General features: G+C 38.2%; 2 protein-coding genes and 2 long non-coding RNA genes across 5 annotated transcripts; 2 read left to right on the top strand and 2 right to left on the bottom strand.

The window, feature by feature from the left end:
• Window positions 1–3,680: 3,680 nt before the first annotated feature.
• Window positions 3,681–6,867, bottom strand: LOC124187145. Its single transcript, XR_006871776.1, has 4 exons — window positions 6,730–6,867; window positions 5,883–6,059; window positions 5,463–5,596; window positions 3,681–4,196 (listed from the first exon to the last, which is right to left on the bottom strand). It is a non-coding gene; the product is annotated as an uncharacterized LOC124187145 (long non-coding RNA).
• On the top strand, window positions 5,593–8,349 carry LOC124187143 (phosphopantothenate--cysteine ligase-like). 2 transcript variants are annotated; one of them, XM_046579435.1, is made up of 6 exons: window positions 5,593–5,826; window positions 5,891–6,021; window positions 6,520–6,617; window positions 6,735–6,949; window positions 7,090–7,272; window positions 7,399–8,349. In XM_046579435.1, the coding sequence occupies exons 1-6, from the start codon at window positions 5,698–5,700 to the stop codon at window positions 7,582–7,584; spliced, it is 942 nt and encodes a 313-aa protein (XP_046435391.1). In that variant the 5' UTR covers window positions 5,593–5,697; the 3' UTR covers window positions 7,585–8,349. The 2 variants fall into 2 exon arrangements, with proteins under 2 accessions (XP_046435391.1, XP_046435390.1); XM_046579434.1 differs by having other exon boundaries at window positions 6,439–6,617.
• On the bottom strand, window positions 7,890–9,421 carry LOC124187146. The gene is made up of 2 exons (XR_006871777.1): window positions 8,925–9,421; window positions 7,890–8,565 (listed from the first exon to the last, which is right to left on the bottom strand). It is a non-coding gene; the product is annotated as an uncharacterized LOC124187146 (long non-coding RNA).
• Window positions 9,259–14,551, top strand: LOC124187144 (fibroblast growth factor 1-like). The gene is made up of 5 exons (XM_046579436.1): window positions 9,259–9,336; window positions 9,417–9,787; window positions 13,119–13,273; window positions 13,912–14,018; window positions 14,114–14,551. The coding sequence occupies exons 2-5, from the start codon at window positions 9,567–9,569 to the stop codon at window positions 14,294–14,296; spliced, it is 666 nt and encodes a 221-aa protein (XP_046435392.1). The 5' UTR covers window positions 9,259–9,336; window positions 9,417–9,566; the 3' UTR covers window positions 14,297–14,551.
• The last annotated feature ends 1,393 nt before the right edge of the window (window positions 14,552–15,944 follow it).

The raw sequence follows: 15,944 nt of genomic DNA, 5'->3' as shown, positions 1-15,944 counted from the left end.
GGTCCTACGCTCTTTTCGCTGCGTTTTCTGAGTTCCTGAGGGTCCAATTAGTCAGGAAAAGGTGAAATCAATCGAATCGGAGACCCAAAATTTTTCGGCCAAAAAAAAAGCAAGGTTAACCCCTTTGCATTTTTGGCGAAAATTTTCGCGATTTTGAAAAGTGCTGGAATAAATTAATTGCGGCGCTATTCGGATGTGATTTTGCAGGAGAAATCGATTGGGCGCAGTCCCAATACGCTGCGATCAACGCATCAAAAGTTACAGCCAAAAAACGAAAACCTGTGATTTCGACATTTTTCAGCAGGTGCTTTTTCCGTCGTAATTTCTCTCCTGTTGATCCCACGCTGATTTTGCTGCGTTTTCTGAGTTCCTGGGGCTCCAATTGGTCAGAAAAGGGTCATACAAATCGAATCGGAGACTAAAAGTTTTTCGCCCAAAAAAACAGCAAGGCTTACCCCTTTGTATTTTTGGCGAAAATTTTCGCGATTTTGAAAAGTGCTGGAATAAATTAATTGCGGCGCTATTCGGATGTAATTTTGCAGGAGAAATCGATTGGGCGCAGTCCCAATACGCTGCGATCAACGCATCAAAAGTTACCGCCAAAAAACGAAAACCTGTGATTTCGACATTTTTCAGCAGGTGCTTTTTCCGTCGTAATTTCTCTCCTGTTGATCCCACGCTGATTTTGCTGCGTTTTCTGAGTTCCTGGGGCTCCAATTGGTCAGAAAAGGGTCATACAAATCGAATCGGAGACTAAAAGTTTTTCGCCCAAAAAAACAGCAAGGCTTACCCCTTTGTATTTTTGGCGAAAATTTTCGCGATTTTGAAAAGTGCTGGAATAAATTAATTGCGGCGCTATTCGGATGTAATTTTGCAGGAGAAATCGATTGGGCGCAGTCCCAATACGCTGCGATCAACGCATCAAAAGTTACCGCCAAAAAACGAAAACCTGTGATTTCGACATTTTTCAGCAGGTGCTTTTTCGCTCGCCATTTCTCTCCTGTTGGTCCTACGCTCTTTTCGCTGCGTTTTCTGAGTTCCTGAGGGTCCAATTAGTCATGAAAAGGTGAAATAAATCGAATCGGAGACCCAAAATTTTTCGGCCAAAAAAAAAGCAAGGCTAACCCCTTTGCATTTTTGACGAAAATTTTCGCGATTTTGAAAAGTGCTGGAATAAATTAATTGCGGCGCTATTCGGATGTAATTTTGCAGGAGAAATCGATTGGGCGCAGTCCCAATACGCTGCGATCAACGCATCAAAAGTTACAGCCAAAAAACGAAAACCTGTGATTTCGACATTTTTCAGCAGGTGCTTTTTCGCTCGCCATTTCTCTCCTGTTGGTCCTACGCTCTTTTCGCTGCGTTTTCTGAGTTCCTGAGGGTCCAATTAGTCAGGAAAAGGTGAAATAAATCGAATCGGAGACCCAAAATTTTTCGGCCAAAAAAAAAGCAAGGCTAACCCCTTTGCATTTTTGGCGAAAATTTTCGCGATTTTGAAAAGTGCTGGAATAAATTAATTGCGGCGCTATTCGGATGTAATTTTGCAGGAGAAATCGATTGGGCGCAGTCCCAATACGCTGCGATCAACGCATCAAAAGTTACAGCCAAAAAACGACAACCTGTGATTTCGACATTTTTCAGCAGGTGCTTTTTCCGTCGTAATTTCTCTCCTGTTGATCCCACGCTGATTTTGCTGCGTTTTCTGAGTTCCTGGGGCTCCAATTGGTCAGAAAAGGGTCATACAAATCGAATCGGAGACTAAAAGTTTTTCGCCCAAAAAAACAGCAAGGCTTACCCCTTTGTATTTTTGGCGAAAATTTTCGCGATTTTGAAAAGTGCTGGAATAAATTAATTGCGGCGCTATTCGGATGTAATTTTGCAGGAGAAATCGATTGGGCGCAGTCCCAATACGCTGCGATCAACGCATCAAAAGTTACCGCCAAAAAACGAAAACCTGTGATTTCGACATTTTTCAGCAGGTGCTTTTTCCGTCGTAATTTCTCTCCTGTTGATCCCACGCTGATTTTGCTGCGTTTTCTGAGTTCCTGGGGCTCCAATTGGTCAGAAAAGGGTCATACAAATCGAATCGGAGACTAAAAGTTTTTCGCCCAAAAAAACAGCAAGGCTTACCCCTTTGTATTTTTGGCGAAAATTTTCGCGATTTTGAAAAGTGCTGGAATAAATTAATTGCGGCGCTATTCGGATGTAATTTTGCAGGAGAAATCGATTGGGCGCAGTCCCAATACGCTGCGATCAACGCATCAAAAGTTACCGCCAAAAAACGAAAACCTGTGATTTCGACATTTTTCAGCAGGTGCTTTTTCGCTCGCCATTTCTCTCCTGTTGGTCCTACGCTCTTTTCGCTGCGTTTTCTGAGTTCCTGAGGGTCCAATTAGTCAGGAAAAGGTGAAATAAATCGAATCGGAGACCCAAAATTTTTCGGCCAAAAAAAAAGCAAGGCTAACCCCTTTGCATTTTTGGCGAAAATTTTCGCGATTTTGAAAAGTGCTGGAATAAATTAATTGCGGCGCTATTCGGATGTGATTTTGCAGGAGAAATCGATTGGGCGCAGTCCCAATACGCTGCGATCAACGCATCAAAAGTTACAGCCAAAAAACGAAAACCTGTGATTTTGACATTTTTCAGCAGGTGCTTTTTCGCTCGCCATTTCTCTCCTGTTGGTCCCACGCTCTTTTCGTCGCGTTTTCTGAGTTCCTGAGGGTCCAATTAGTCAGGAAAAGGCGAAATAAATCGAATCGGAGACCCAAAATTTTTCGGCCAAAAAAAAAGCAAGGCTAACCCCTTTGCATTTTTGGCGAAAATTTTCGCGATTTTGAAAAGTGCTGGAATAAATTAATTGCGGCGCTATTCGGATGTGATTTTGCAGGAGAAATCGATTGGGCGCAGTCCCAATACGCTGCGATCAACGCATCAAAAGTTACAGCCAAAAAACGAAAACCTGTGATTTCGACATTTTTCAGCAGGTGCTTTTTCCGTCGTAATTTCTCTCCTGTTGATCCCACGCTGATTTTGCTGCGTTTTCTGAGTTCCTGAGGGTCCAATTAGTCAGGAAAAGGTGAAATAAATCGAATCGGAGACCCAAAATTTTTCGCCCAAAAAAAAAGCAAGGCTAACCCCTTTGCATTTTTGGCTAAAATTTTCGCGATTTCGAAAAGTGCTGGAATAAATTAATTGCGGCGCTATTCGGATGTGATTTTGCAGGAGAAATCGATTGGGCGCAGTCCCAATACGCTGCGATCAACGCATCAAAAGTTACAGCCAAAAAACGAAAACCTGTGATTTCGACATTTTTCAGCAGGTGCTTTTTCCGTCGTAATTTCTCTCCTGTTGATCCCACGCTGATTTTGCTGCGTTTTCTGAGTTCCTGGGGCTCCAATTGGTCAGAAAAGGGTCATACAAATCGAATCGGAGACTAAAAGTTTTTCGCCCAAAAAAACAGCAAGGCTTACCCCTCTGTATTTTTGGCGAAAATTTTCGCGAATCTGAAAAGTGCTGGAGTAAATACTTCCACGCACCATCGCAACGTAATTCTGGGAGAGGAATCGATTAGTCGCAGCCGTGACTTGCTGCGAACAATAGATCCAAAGTTATGACTGAAAAACTAAATGAGACTGGGGATCGAAAGAGGTCGGGACGGAAAACCACAAACGTGTTGTTACAAAGTTTTATTCAAATTCATCAAATAATATCTACTTCTAGTACAATTGTTTGGGTGTCAGTGTATAGTACTTCGAAATCATGCTTAATAGTATTCAATTGATTGGCAAACAAAAAAATAAAAATATGCATAGAACGTTAGAGAACGAATCATTCCATTTCACCACCAGAAATAAATCTGATCTACGTGGAATACAGCAGAATGTGAATAATGTTACGTGATATAGGTATCATTGTTGTTCTTATGTGCAGTTTAAGTTCTGGCTTTCGTGTGTGCATTGGTGCAATGTACCTTTGCAGCAAACATTATGTTTGATATTGTATTATTACTATTGTATGTAACTCAGATTAAGATGAATCAATAAAGAAATAGGTCCATATTTTCATTGTTCTTTCTTAGCATCAGATCCATAGATTTCATGAGTGCCTGTTTAGTAATCCCTGCTCTCCAATTAGTCTCGAAAGGGTCGTCTGAATCGATTTTGAGATCAAGTTTTGAGAGGTTTTGAATCTCTTACCTGAATAAATGAAGTTAGTGGCTTTAGAAAGTAGGTTTCATTGGCCGCATGAGTAACACATTGTTTATGTAATTACAACAGACTTATGTGCTCGTAGTAAAAAGAATAGTATGCATATAACTCAATAGGGACCCAAACTTGACTACATAGTCACATATTGTTTCTTTTTTTTATTTTCTGTACTGTTTTTCGCAGTGGTAAGTGTATACATGGTCATATCGTATTGCATATACAATAGATATGATTGTATCATTTCCATCCTGCATGTCGCACAATGACCAACTCATTCAATTTAATAAAGGTGCGGGAATAATTCTTCTCATGTATCCTACGAATCGTGTTCAGCGTTTCGATGAAATGACTGAGTAACCGTAAAAAGTTCCAAAAGCATAAACGAAGCATTAGATTTTATTACAATTAGAGTATGCATTCAGAAAAGAATTTTCTTGATCGACATACAGCAGAAAAAATAATAGGATTACGAGGCGGTAAAATTCGAGAGTGGTAGGTATTAGCGTTTTATAGGCGATGTATTCGGAAATGGAAATTATGAGCAACGACGGGCATTAAGGTGAAGAAACAGAAATCAGAATTAAAAATAAATACGTGAAGATCTAGCCTGCGATAAGATTCAATTTCTATAATATACATAATTGCGATAGATCAGTGTAGCTCAACATGTTATAAGCGATAAGACATCAGAGAAATAGAATGAACTCAATGTTGCAGCTGTAGTATAGTCATAATAGTCTGTCAGATTAAGCAACTAACAGAATACAAATTTCTCGGCTACGATACTACAAAGTAGCAACAATGCTTCAATCTCTAGGCTTAAGCTGTCGGAAATAATAGAGCGTCGGTATCCGAATCGTAAACTTGCAAAAACGCAATTAATATCTAAAGTATGAAAGGAAAAAAATCGTTGTATTTACAAATCATGTCGTACAGAGCAAAAATCCCAAATTACCCACATTGAGTATCGATACTTATATTGGTAGCACCAGTTGAAGCTAATCCCTGCTCATATTAATTCTATAATTATCAATTATCCCCGGTTTTTTGTTTCAACCTTTGAATCCAACCCTCCATCGAATTTCGATGCTTTAATCGGTATCGGGCGATCGAATCTACTGACAGTGCGTCGATTTTAATGTCTAACTTCTGGAATCATAGAAAAGTGTAGTTCTGACGTCACACACTCAGCACTTCCCATCAAATAGTTCGATGTGATTCGACCTTTGACATTATAGTCCACAACTCGCGTACCTTTTTTTATTCTGGAATTACCAGGATCACCTTGTTCCCATTTTTTATATCAAGATACGTGGTGAAGTCCATGATTGACAATAATTGAGGTTAGGTGCCCTGATAACGTATCCAACCTCTCGCTTTATTGCGCTCTGGAAAGAAAGAAAAATACGATTAATCTTCAGAGATGCAGTGACATAAACGGAATAATAAGACGAGCAGAAAATTTAAAAAAAAAATAAATAAATAAATAATGGCTTCGAATTGGGAAGAATTTTACTCCTCTCATCCACAACCTGCAAATTTGAACAAAGATGAGGATTTGTTGAGAGATTTTTGTGCGCGTCATTTGAACGGGGATACAAGAGTCGTTCTCGTTACGGTAAGAAATTTAAACGACTTGGTAAACCTAAATCATTATAAAAATTTACTTCTTACCGATGTAGAGTGGCGGGACAACTGTTCCATTGGAACACAATACCGTTCGCTTTGTGGATAACTTCAGCGCAGGTACGAGAGGCTCTTCCTCCACTGAATATTTCCTCGATCGTGGCTATGCTGTCGTCTTTATGCATAGGTATCCAAATTTTGTCACCATATAGAAACATATCCACACTTAGCAGAGACAGCATGAAAAATGATAATTTATTCCCTCAAAAAGTCATCGTTCACATTCCTTACGTTATGATTTTCGAAGTCTCAAGATCTCTTAATATATAACTTATCTGTTTATTTTTCTGAGGTACGTCTTATTCACATAGTACTGTTGTTGCGTGTAATTGCTAGTTGATTAATATATGCTGAAACGTTCAGTTCTGTAACTTGTAGTTACTATTGTTAATTTCGCCTCAGTATTCATTTGGAGCTATTTGGTTCGCAGCTTTCAGAGATACAGTATTTTGGTATTATGCTTCTTGCGAATGAATTTTAAATTTGATTTTCATTTGGTTTCATTGGTTTCGACTAATTGTCATTGCAATCTTGAATGTCACAGACATCTTTTCACAAAGTATGTAAAAAGTTTGTTCATGCCAAGAGACGTGAAAAAAATGTATAGACAGATATTGGGTTTCAGGGTAAAATCCTTACAACCATTTTCAAGGCATTTTTCTGGACAGAAATTTCTGAATATGCTTGATTTGAACGAAACAAAGGATGGAACTTCTATTACCGGTAAAGATATTCAAATGTATCTTAGAGTGATCTAAAGATCTGAAAAAAGAAAAGAAATTGATCTTGATCTATTTGAAGATGGGAGAATATAATAATACAAATTAATATTTACACTAGTGACATCGGAAAATGTTTCAAGAATAGCAGATGTTTTGAGAAAATATAAATCTGCACTTGAATGTGGAAAATTACTTGAATTGAGTTTTACAACGGTTTACGAGTACCTTTGGTTACTAAGATCTGCTTGCCAGATTTTGGCACCCTTGGCTGAAAGATGTATTCTATACCTGGCAGCCGCAGTGTCTGACTTTTACATTCCACCTAATGAAATGGTAATTGAATTATTTTTAGGCGTATTGCAAAATTTTACGTATCACCTGAGTAGATCTGTGCCTTGTATAAGTTGTGTCAACAATTAATTGCAAAATAAATATATCGGCACAACGATTGACTTTTATTAATTTGTTTCTAGTCGGTACATAAAATTGCTTCTACCAAACCCCAGACTATATCTCTTCAACTGGTACCAAAAATACTAGCTCCTTTGGTGAGCCTCTGGGTGCCTAACGCTTTCGTAGTATCTTTTAAATTGGAAACAAACAAGGATCTGCTTATCGATAAGGCGAGAGAGGCTCTCAATAAGTACAAACACAAAGTAAGTCGGAATTTTGACTAAAAACCATGGACAACTTGTTTAAGTCGCAAGTGAAATTGAATGATTTGTTCATATAAGCCATCATATTTTTTGATAACAAAATATTTTTTCTTCTTATCTTTCCAGTTGGTCATTGCTAATATGCTTCAAAATTATAGAAAAAAGGTAACAATGGTAACTCAGCAAAGTAGCTACGTAATTGAACTTACGACAGAACAGTCGAATGCTGGAGAAGAAATAGAAATGTATATAGTGAAAAATGTTGTCGATAAGCATGAGGAATTTATTGCCGATCGCAGTGGGAAGAGTTGATGGTTTAAAGTAACATATGTCTATAAAATGACGGTAGTCAAATTTCATACTGTATTGTAAAGTGGTGTTTTAGAACAGCTCGCTGCAAGGGTACGGAACTGACGGTAATTATGGAAAATGCGTCCTTGGCAGGGTACTCCAAGTGAACTTTATACAAATTAGGCAACAAACTACCAGCTGGTAATTCTTTCTCTGTAAATTCTCTGTAAATAATCGAATCCAAAAAAATAATCGAACACTCGCCAAACTTGCGATGTGAAAAGACAGCGACCCCGAATGAAACTAGCTGATTTTTGACAAAATGAAGTAGATATATAGTCATAGCGATTTATGAATTGTGGAACGAATCTTGTGATTGATATTTTCCTGATTGTAATCGGTTTCCATGATCCGATAGCACTAAAAAGTTTCATGCACTCTCAAAGTTACGAAAATATTTTAAAGCTTACTGCTCACGTTATTACTCCGCAGTTTTCGATATTCAACATACATAAATGTGAAACATTAAAATCCTACCTAATAGTTAAATGAATATCAAAATGTCTTATCATTCTTCAACGTTATTCCCTAATTTCTGTATAATGGATTAAATGTTTCGAAAAAGGATCAATTAACTTACGGCTAATTATTTCGACTTTAGATACACAACTTATCATCATAAATTATTGTACAACTTATCCCATAAACTTGAAAATAACGAGCGAATCCGCACATAATATTTTGTTATTAATAAATGAAATTAAATAAACCAATTCCTCGACATCACATTCGTCTATCTATTATTAGCAGCGAAGCCTATGCAGGTGAATGATGTACGTCGATGTACGAACGTCCACAGACACAAGCTTATGGTCGCTGTTGGGTTCCTCGTTGAATGAACGTTCTCTACTCCTCTATCCCAACCTCAAGCTGTTTTTAATTCAGTACTCTCCAGTCCGTTGGACAGTGAGCTCCCGTTTAATCATCGTAACATTTTTCTGCCTATAAAAAATGTCATAGTTTACCAGAATTTTAATCACCAATTAATCATTCTCTAAGGATAAACGGTAAAGCGTCAATTACGACGTGGTTATTCTAATCGGGATTAATTTTCTCCCCGCAGCCTCTAGAATTTCCAAATTTAGCCGAATTGTAAATTACGCGTCGTGACATATATAGCTGCAATTAAATCTATCCGATCATCGGTTTGATACTCCATCGTAGTCAAGGTGAGTATTCAAATTTTTAATACAACCTGGCGTGAAATTAGTTGCTGATTTCTCAACGAGTAAATATTTACCCAAATAAACTATAGATTTTGAGTCGTAGGTATTTGCTGATTTGAAAAAGTCGTAACTTACCGCGTCGCCCAAGTGTTTCTATAAATATTACAATCTATTCTTCGAATTGCGAAAATAAGTGAGACGCTATTTTCGCGCGGATCGATTCAACGTTTAGACACTTCAAACATCATCCGCGATAAAGATTCCTAAACGCTTATATATTATAACCATCAAGTTTTAAACATCCGACCCAGACGCGCCTTGATAAGTGCGATCTGGCTCACTTCCAACGGCAAAACTTTGATGTTTACTTGACGGATGCCTTTCCACAGTAGCGTTCCGAGATCGCTTCCCGACGTTATCTAATCATGTTTTGACCGGTGTACAAAGACCGTCGTACCTACGTATTTCAATACTTGCAGAAGCTATCATCCAGTGTTTAAAAGAATACGAAACAGTACGACTTTTGAGACGTCTTAACCCGTGGCAGGTGATGAAAAAATTACTTATCCTTAACTTTGTGGTGTTGAATCGCCCCGCAGTTTATTCGAAGCTTTTTTCCTCCAATAGCCTATAAATAGATTCCGCTGTATTGGATTCCTCGCTGACGTCAACGGCGCACAAAACAGTCGCTGATTTCGGTATCCTTTTGTTGAAGCAATTACTGCTCTACTCAACCCACACCGGTTACCATCGATAAGTGGTAGCGTCATCGTCAGGATGAGCTTGCGATGGATACAGGAGAACCAGGAAGCTCCGATCGTCGACGAGGAGTCGAGTGACATCGAAGACAGCAGCGGCGACAACACCGACGATCAAATTGACCACCTGAGCGTCGAAGAGGACGACGTCGAGGCCGAAGGCGAAGTCGCCGAGCATCGACGACAAAAACGGGAAACCTTTCGGCATCCAACCACGACGGTTTCGCTGAGAGACATCAGGTACCTACCGCGGTTCGGATGGTTCGAATACCGTATAATGCTTAACGTTTAGCCACAGCAAGACTGACGTAGACTTACCTAAAGGGGTACACGTCATGTGTTGTCAACCAATGGCGCTATAAGTCATATTTTCAAACTTTCAAGTTAGGAAAAATCATCCATCTCAAGGTGCCAGCTAAAGGTCCAAATGCTCGATTTGAGAGATGCAGCTAATTGTAAGCGTAAACTGGCACCCGGTTTTAAGTGACCTACGAGATAAAAGGGATCAGTTGCAGTTAAATTCACGCTGGAGTCAGCGAAAAGTCTGCTGCACCGTGTACTGTTGCATTGTAGTTCCTGGAAGCCGTATTGCTGGGCGTAATTTGCCAGCGCAGCAGCTTTCTGCAGATCATTATTTTGGCAGCAGGCAGGCTTGGATTTACGCGAGCTTTGGGTCGGTGGACAAAATTCCGTAGGACAAGCTCACTTGCTATCGTTTCAATAGGGTTATGCAGTCAATCGCCGTTTTATTTTCTTGTATTTAAACCAATAACGAGTGATTCCAATTTTTTTTCATTGACTTGGAAGTGGTTTTCATTAATTTTCACGTTATCCTGTGGTTTCCAACCACTTCCAATAGGCCGTTTTCTCAAGGATGAAGTTAGCAACGCTAGTATAACGAATGATGATGGATAAAATCATTCTTGTACAATTTTAGACTGACTTTTAAGGAGTTGGCCTTTCGAAATACAAATATCTTTTCTTTGTTACGATTTACTAGTTGAATTTCAAACAATCCTAAGGATCGAAGTAACGATTTTTCTTAAACGTGCATCGTTAAAGTAACGCTACTAACTTCAATCTCATCGATTTTCAATGGTCTAGATGGACCTGGTAGAATCAAGACAGATCACTAGGCATGACTGTGAGTCACGTAGAACGCTTGGAAATCAGTGGAAATCACTCGGTAAACTGGAAACCAATGAATAAGGCACATGATAGGCTAGAAGTCAATGGAACGTTCATGGCCTGGAACCATTTGGCGTTTACTACAAGATCATTTACGATTTCCATGATTTTCAACGTTCACTACCCGATTTCTCAAACACTGTATGTAGGTAATCGTATTACAATCATGTGCCTCCAAGTGATTTTCTACAATTTACAATGATATCGCTATTTTAAAGAACGTTTCAGTCATTCAAGTTTCTTTCATTCGAAATTTGATGTTCAACCGTTAAATTTTCGAGGTCCTCGACTGGACCTTGAATAAATAGTCCCTCAAATTACGAAACTCTGGAGCAAATACCCGTAACATGTATGATGTAGTTTACACATGGACTCCGTGAATAAGCTCGTGTTTGTACATTCATGTTCAATTTTATAAGAAATATTGTTTAGTTCATTGTAACGAAACGGTGGTTTTTTCATTATTGTTATGCTTTCTTTTTTATGCAAACACCTTCTAGCTTGCAAAAATACCGTACGCAATGCAGGAAACTGAAAGTCATTTTTGGATTCATCACACTCGAAAGTATAATATTTACCAAAAACATCCCACGCGGCTGAAATAAAATATTTTTTTGCAGACCCGGGTGCGATCAAGCCGATCAGTCTCTACAAGCTGGTTTCATTTTTCTAACACTGTGGCAAATTGTCGACCTTCGACACATCACGTAGACGTGGGTCAACGCGGGCAATAAACGGCAATATCGTGTTCCGTGGGTCTAATATATATACGTTTAGGTATCCATATAGGCACAGAGCCGGCATGTGCACGGCGTAATTAATACACGTCGAGTTACGTGGTCAAAAGCGTATAATTTATGGCCGAGACGCGTGATTGCACGTTCATGTGTGAGAGGCAGTTGTAACAGATTAGAAAATCCAGGATGCAAAAGCGCGGCGAGCTTTTAGGCCCGTCTCGATAAGTCGCTAATTTTAGTCGTGACCAGCGTTCAGGTATCGGTGAAAAATGTATATTTACACTTCTTAAAAGTATGTCGAGCAATTTTGCTGCGTGAATATTTATAACCGCGTGTGATAGATCGTCGGGATTTTTCTTTTCGGAGTTTGATTCGTCGAAGATTGATCAATCGTATCTATTATAATCAGATAGTCGTATACATACAATGAGTACAATTTAGCGAATAATTGTATTAGTCAGTTACAAAGATCTCTTTGAAAAGCTCTTCGAAATAGAAAGAGTCGTTGTATTTTGGTGCGATTTCAAGTGAAACCTCGATACCTTCAAACCTTCGTCTATAATTTTAGTAACAACTATTTTTGTGTCTATTAAGAGCATTTTAAGATCATAGCAACTTACGAATACAATTAACGTGGTAGTTAATTTTCAAGGTATACTTTCCAACCATGAATTGATAGATAACGACGAAATAATAGTATCTGAAATATTTCAGATTTTTAGCTTGATTGTAAACGGTGCCAAAATCAATTCAAGTTGAAAAACTTTTTCTCAATTGCCGAGTAAAAACATAAACACCTATTGTTTAATTCGCCAGAAAAAAGGGTGTCTTCCCTTTTCTTCTAACCAAATAAAATGAATTAAACTTCTATTTTTAATTATTTTACTCGAAAATTGAGAAAATTTTCGTTTTTGCAATCTTCAAATTGATTTTGGCACGCTTTAGAATCAAGTTAAAAATTTAAAAATTTTAAATAATTCAGACACTGTTTTTTCGTCATTACCTATAGATTTCAAGGGCGGGAAGTATACCTGAAAAATTAACGACCACCCTAGAATATATAAATATTTGATAAATAGTCAATGCAGGATTACCCCGTGATAAAATAATTAAAAATTGTCCATTTTTGGCCAACCAACCTTTTTAACAGCAGGAAGTAATGTATATTTTGCTTGTTCCAACGGATTGCGCAAGGTCAAAGATCGCATCGGGTTCACATAACGAGTTTATCTCGATTTAAAATTGGGTCCACGGACCGGAGAGCAGCACGAGGTTCAACAGCGGACAATGCGGTTTATTCAGTATGTGCGGTGGTCTGGAAAATAAAATCCAGCAAACCGTGGCGAAGCGACGAGCGAGAATTTGCGATGTCTATTCTGGAAGCCCAGTCGAATCCCGACAAAGACATTCAATTTTATTTTCCATTTTCTTTTTTCCCTCCTTACGGTCGTCTGAATATACATAGTGTATAAATGTTTGGATAATAATGTACGCGGCACGAGATGCAAGGCGATTAATCCCATGTCGTAATAATAAACGATACAATAAATTACCTGTAAAAAAATTATAGGATAACTGTAAGCACGAGGTTTTTCTTACTTTTAACAGCTTGTTTTCAAAACTTTCTCTCTCTTTTTTGAGTTTAGAAGAAAAGCCATGGAACAGGGCTACGATCCGAATATTCCCATGGGAAACCCCACCTACGGTCCCGTGATGCAGCTGCATTCTATGACCGGATATCGCCTGGCTATTCTACCCTGTGGAAAAGTCCGAGGACTCGAATGCGAGTGCAGTCCTTACGGTATTTTCCGAAATTCCATACGATATAAATCAATCGAATATTTATCATCCTGATTATTCCTGGTGGAAATAATTTCTACGCCTAACTACGACGATTTCATTTTACGACATAGTACAGAAATTCCGTTACTTATGTAGTTGCGGCATAGAATTTTTAATAGATTATTCTACCTCACCTATTGAGCCAAGGTGAGTTCAAATTTGTACGATAAATTCACTTAATCTATCTAGATCATAGTCGAAAGATGAGAAGATCAGTCTTCGGATATAGACCCAAAATTTTGCCAAGTACTTAACTTGTTTACAACAAGTTTTCATTACGAGAGTGATGCGACATCTAGCGGTGGTTGAAAAATTCCTGAATTTTGTAATAAGTTGTACTTTTCAACGTAATTCTAAGAACACTACTAACAAATAAATCTTGTGCCGTCTGGATTCGAAATTGTAATTATTTGTCACAGAAACTTGTCGATTTTCATAAATTTTCGTAAAAATTCGTCATCTTCTGTACAAAATACTACAATTTTTAACGTTTTTGCACAAAATGCATTTTGTTCTCAGTTTGGCGTAAAAATTATTTTCACCAATACACGATCCCGTTCAAAGATACATGCAATACATAATACCGATCGATTTCAGCGATACTCAAAGTGACCGTTTTATCGTTCGATATTGTCGTCCAAATCGAGGGATTGGAAACCGGATTGTTTTTGGCGATGAATGCGAGGGGTCGATTGTACGGAGAGGTGATTAAAATCATAAAATACCGATAATCACACGATCGCATCGTCCACAAATTTATTTAAAAAATTCAAATTATATATCATCTGAAATTTTTCAGAGAAACAAGGATAAGGACAACACGACTTGGCAGCATCTTACGGTCCGTTCCTACGATTCGTATCGCTCTGTAAAATATGCAGACCGCGAATGGTACGCCGGAATAAAATCAAACGGACGTCCAAAGAACGGAAGAAAGACAGCGATCAATCAAAAGGCGACCAAATTTTTACCAATCCGATGAAAAGATCAGCCGCGGAAGAAAAATTCAACTGTATTATTATTATTATTACCATCATCATCATCATCATCATCATCATCATCATTGTTATTGATTTTAGTTTTATAGATTATATATTATACACCGGACTAGATGCGTAAAACGTATTATAATATATGCATAGATGTTAAACATCCTTCAAATGTTCATGTTTATGGATATTGAACGTAGCGTAGATGTATTTTTTTTTAAACACTATACATATTTATACGAAGTATAGTTGCAGTGTGTGTTTATTCTACTCTTCCTCTCTCCCTCTTTGGCTGGCTGGTTCAACGAACGTGTCAAAAAACGTTCTTGTTTTTTTGAAAATAGTTCAGGACTGAGCGGTAACCGGAAATAAAAATTTCTTCCAGTGTACCTCAGTTCATAAATGCTGATCTCTGACGCTTTGCGGTGAGTGCCGACTAAGTTTGACGCGTATATATTCCTGTTGGACTCGTAAGCTTTGTGAATGGTTGTTGCTCGTTGAATGTGCCTTGGACTTTAAGTGTCATTGCCCGTTATCTGCAAGGGCTGAAAAAAGAATGTTAAGAACGTTAGGTCAGTGTCTGCTCTGATTATTCTGGTAGCTATCATCCAAAGTCTACGATCTTTGCAAAAGTCACTGTAAATGGCAATCTACTTCTCAAGTGCAAAAACATGCACAACAGCGGCACTTGCGACTTTGACGGGTGTCGTTGTTTCATCGGAAACAACCTCCTCAGTCAAGATCTCTGCCACGACTTCTGCAAAAATTGATCACCTCTTGCCACTTTCTGCCATGGTTGAGGACGTCGGTATGCAAATTAATTGCTAAGCTAAGTAATATCGCAAGCACTCTAGTATCGGAACTCTCCAGCAAAGTGCAAGATCTCACGGCTCGAGTTGATGGTTCGGAAGGAACTCGTAGAGAGATCAGGATGCACAGGATGCTCACTAATCCAATTTACAAGTTTCAAGTTTAACGTACCGACGAACGATTATTAATACATACTGCATATTGCGCCAGAAGTTTGGACTGTTATATGTTTTTGTAATTTTTTTTTTTTTAAACCCCCCACCACTTCCGCCGTGAGGACTTCCCACGGAATAATTCGACGAATTTTCAAAATCGTTCGTCTGAGGATCGACATATCAACGTATACGTGATTAGTTCAATAAAATAAGCGTCCGCGGTTGGTAATCAATGATTTCAATAAATACTCTATTAAACGCCATTAATGTGCTACACAGTAAATATATTACAACACATTCGTGGTATATAATAATAATGTTTTGTTTTTTTTTTTTTTGCTTAATAAAAATAATAATAGTAATTGTTTATATATAGCTGTATATGTATGTGTATAAATATCTATATATATACACACATAAAAATACCTCTGATCGTGATTGAAATTATTTACCAATTAATAATAATCGCAGTCACCGACATTTCACCATTGCTTTTCACATTCTTTCCTTTATCTTCCGCATCAATTTTTCTACTCCTATACGCATAACGTATGCGTGTACCTCAATTTTCAAAGCAACGTGCATCGCACAATATATACTATAACAGACTATGGCATGTTCAATTTTTGATTACACACAACGCGATACAAGAAAACAAAAAAAAAACAATCGAAAT

The sequence above is a fragment of the Neodiprion fabricii genome, chromosome 7 (genome assembly GCF_021155785.1).
Source record: "Neodiprion fabricii isolate iyNeoFabr1 chromosome 7, iyNeoFabr1.1, whole genome shotgun sequence".
Lineage (NCBI taxonomy): Eukaryota > Metazoa > Arthropoda > Insecta > Hymenoptera > Diprionidae > Neodiprion > Neodiprion fabricii.
This window is presented reverse-complemented; position numbering and strand designations above follow the sequence as displayed.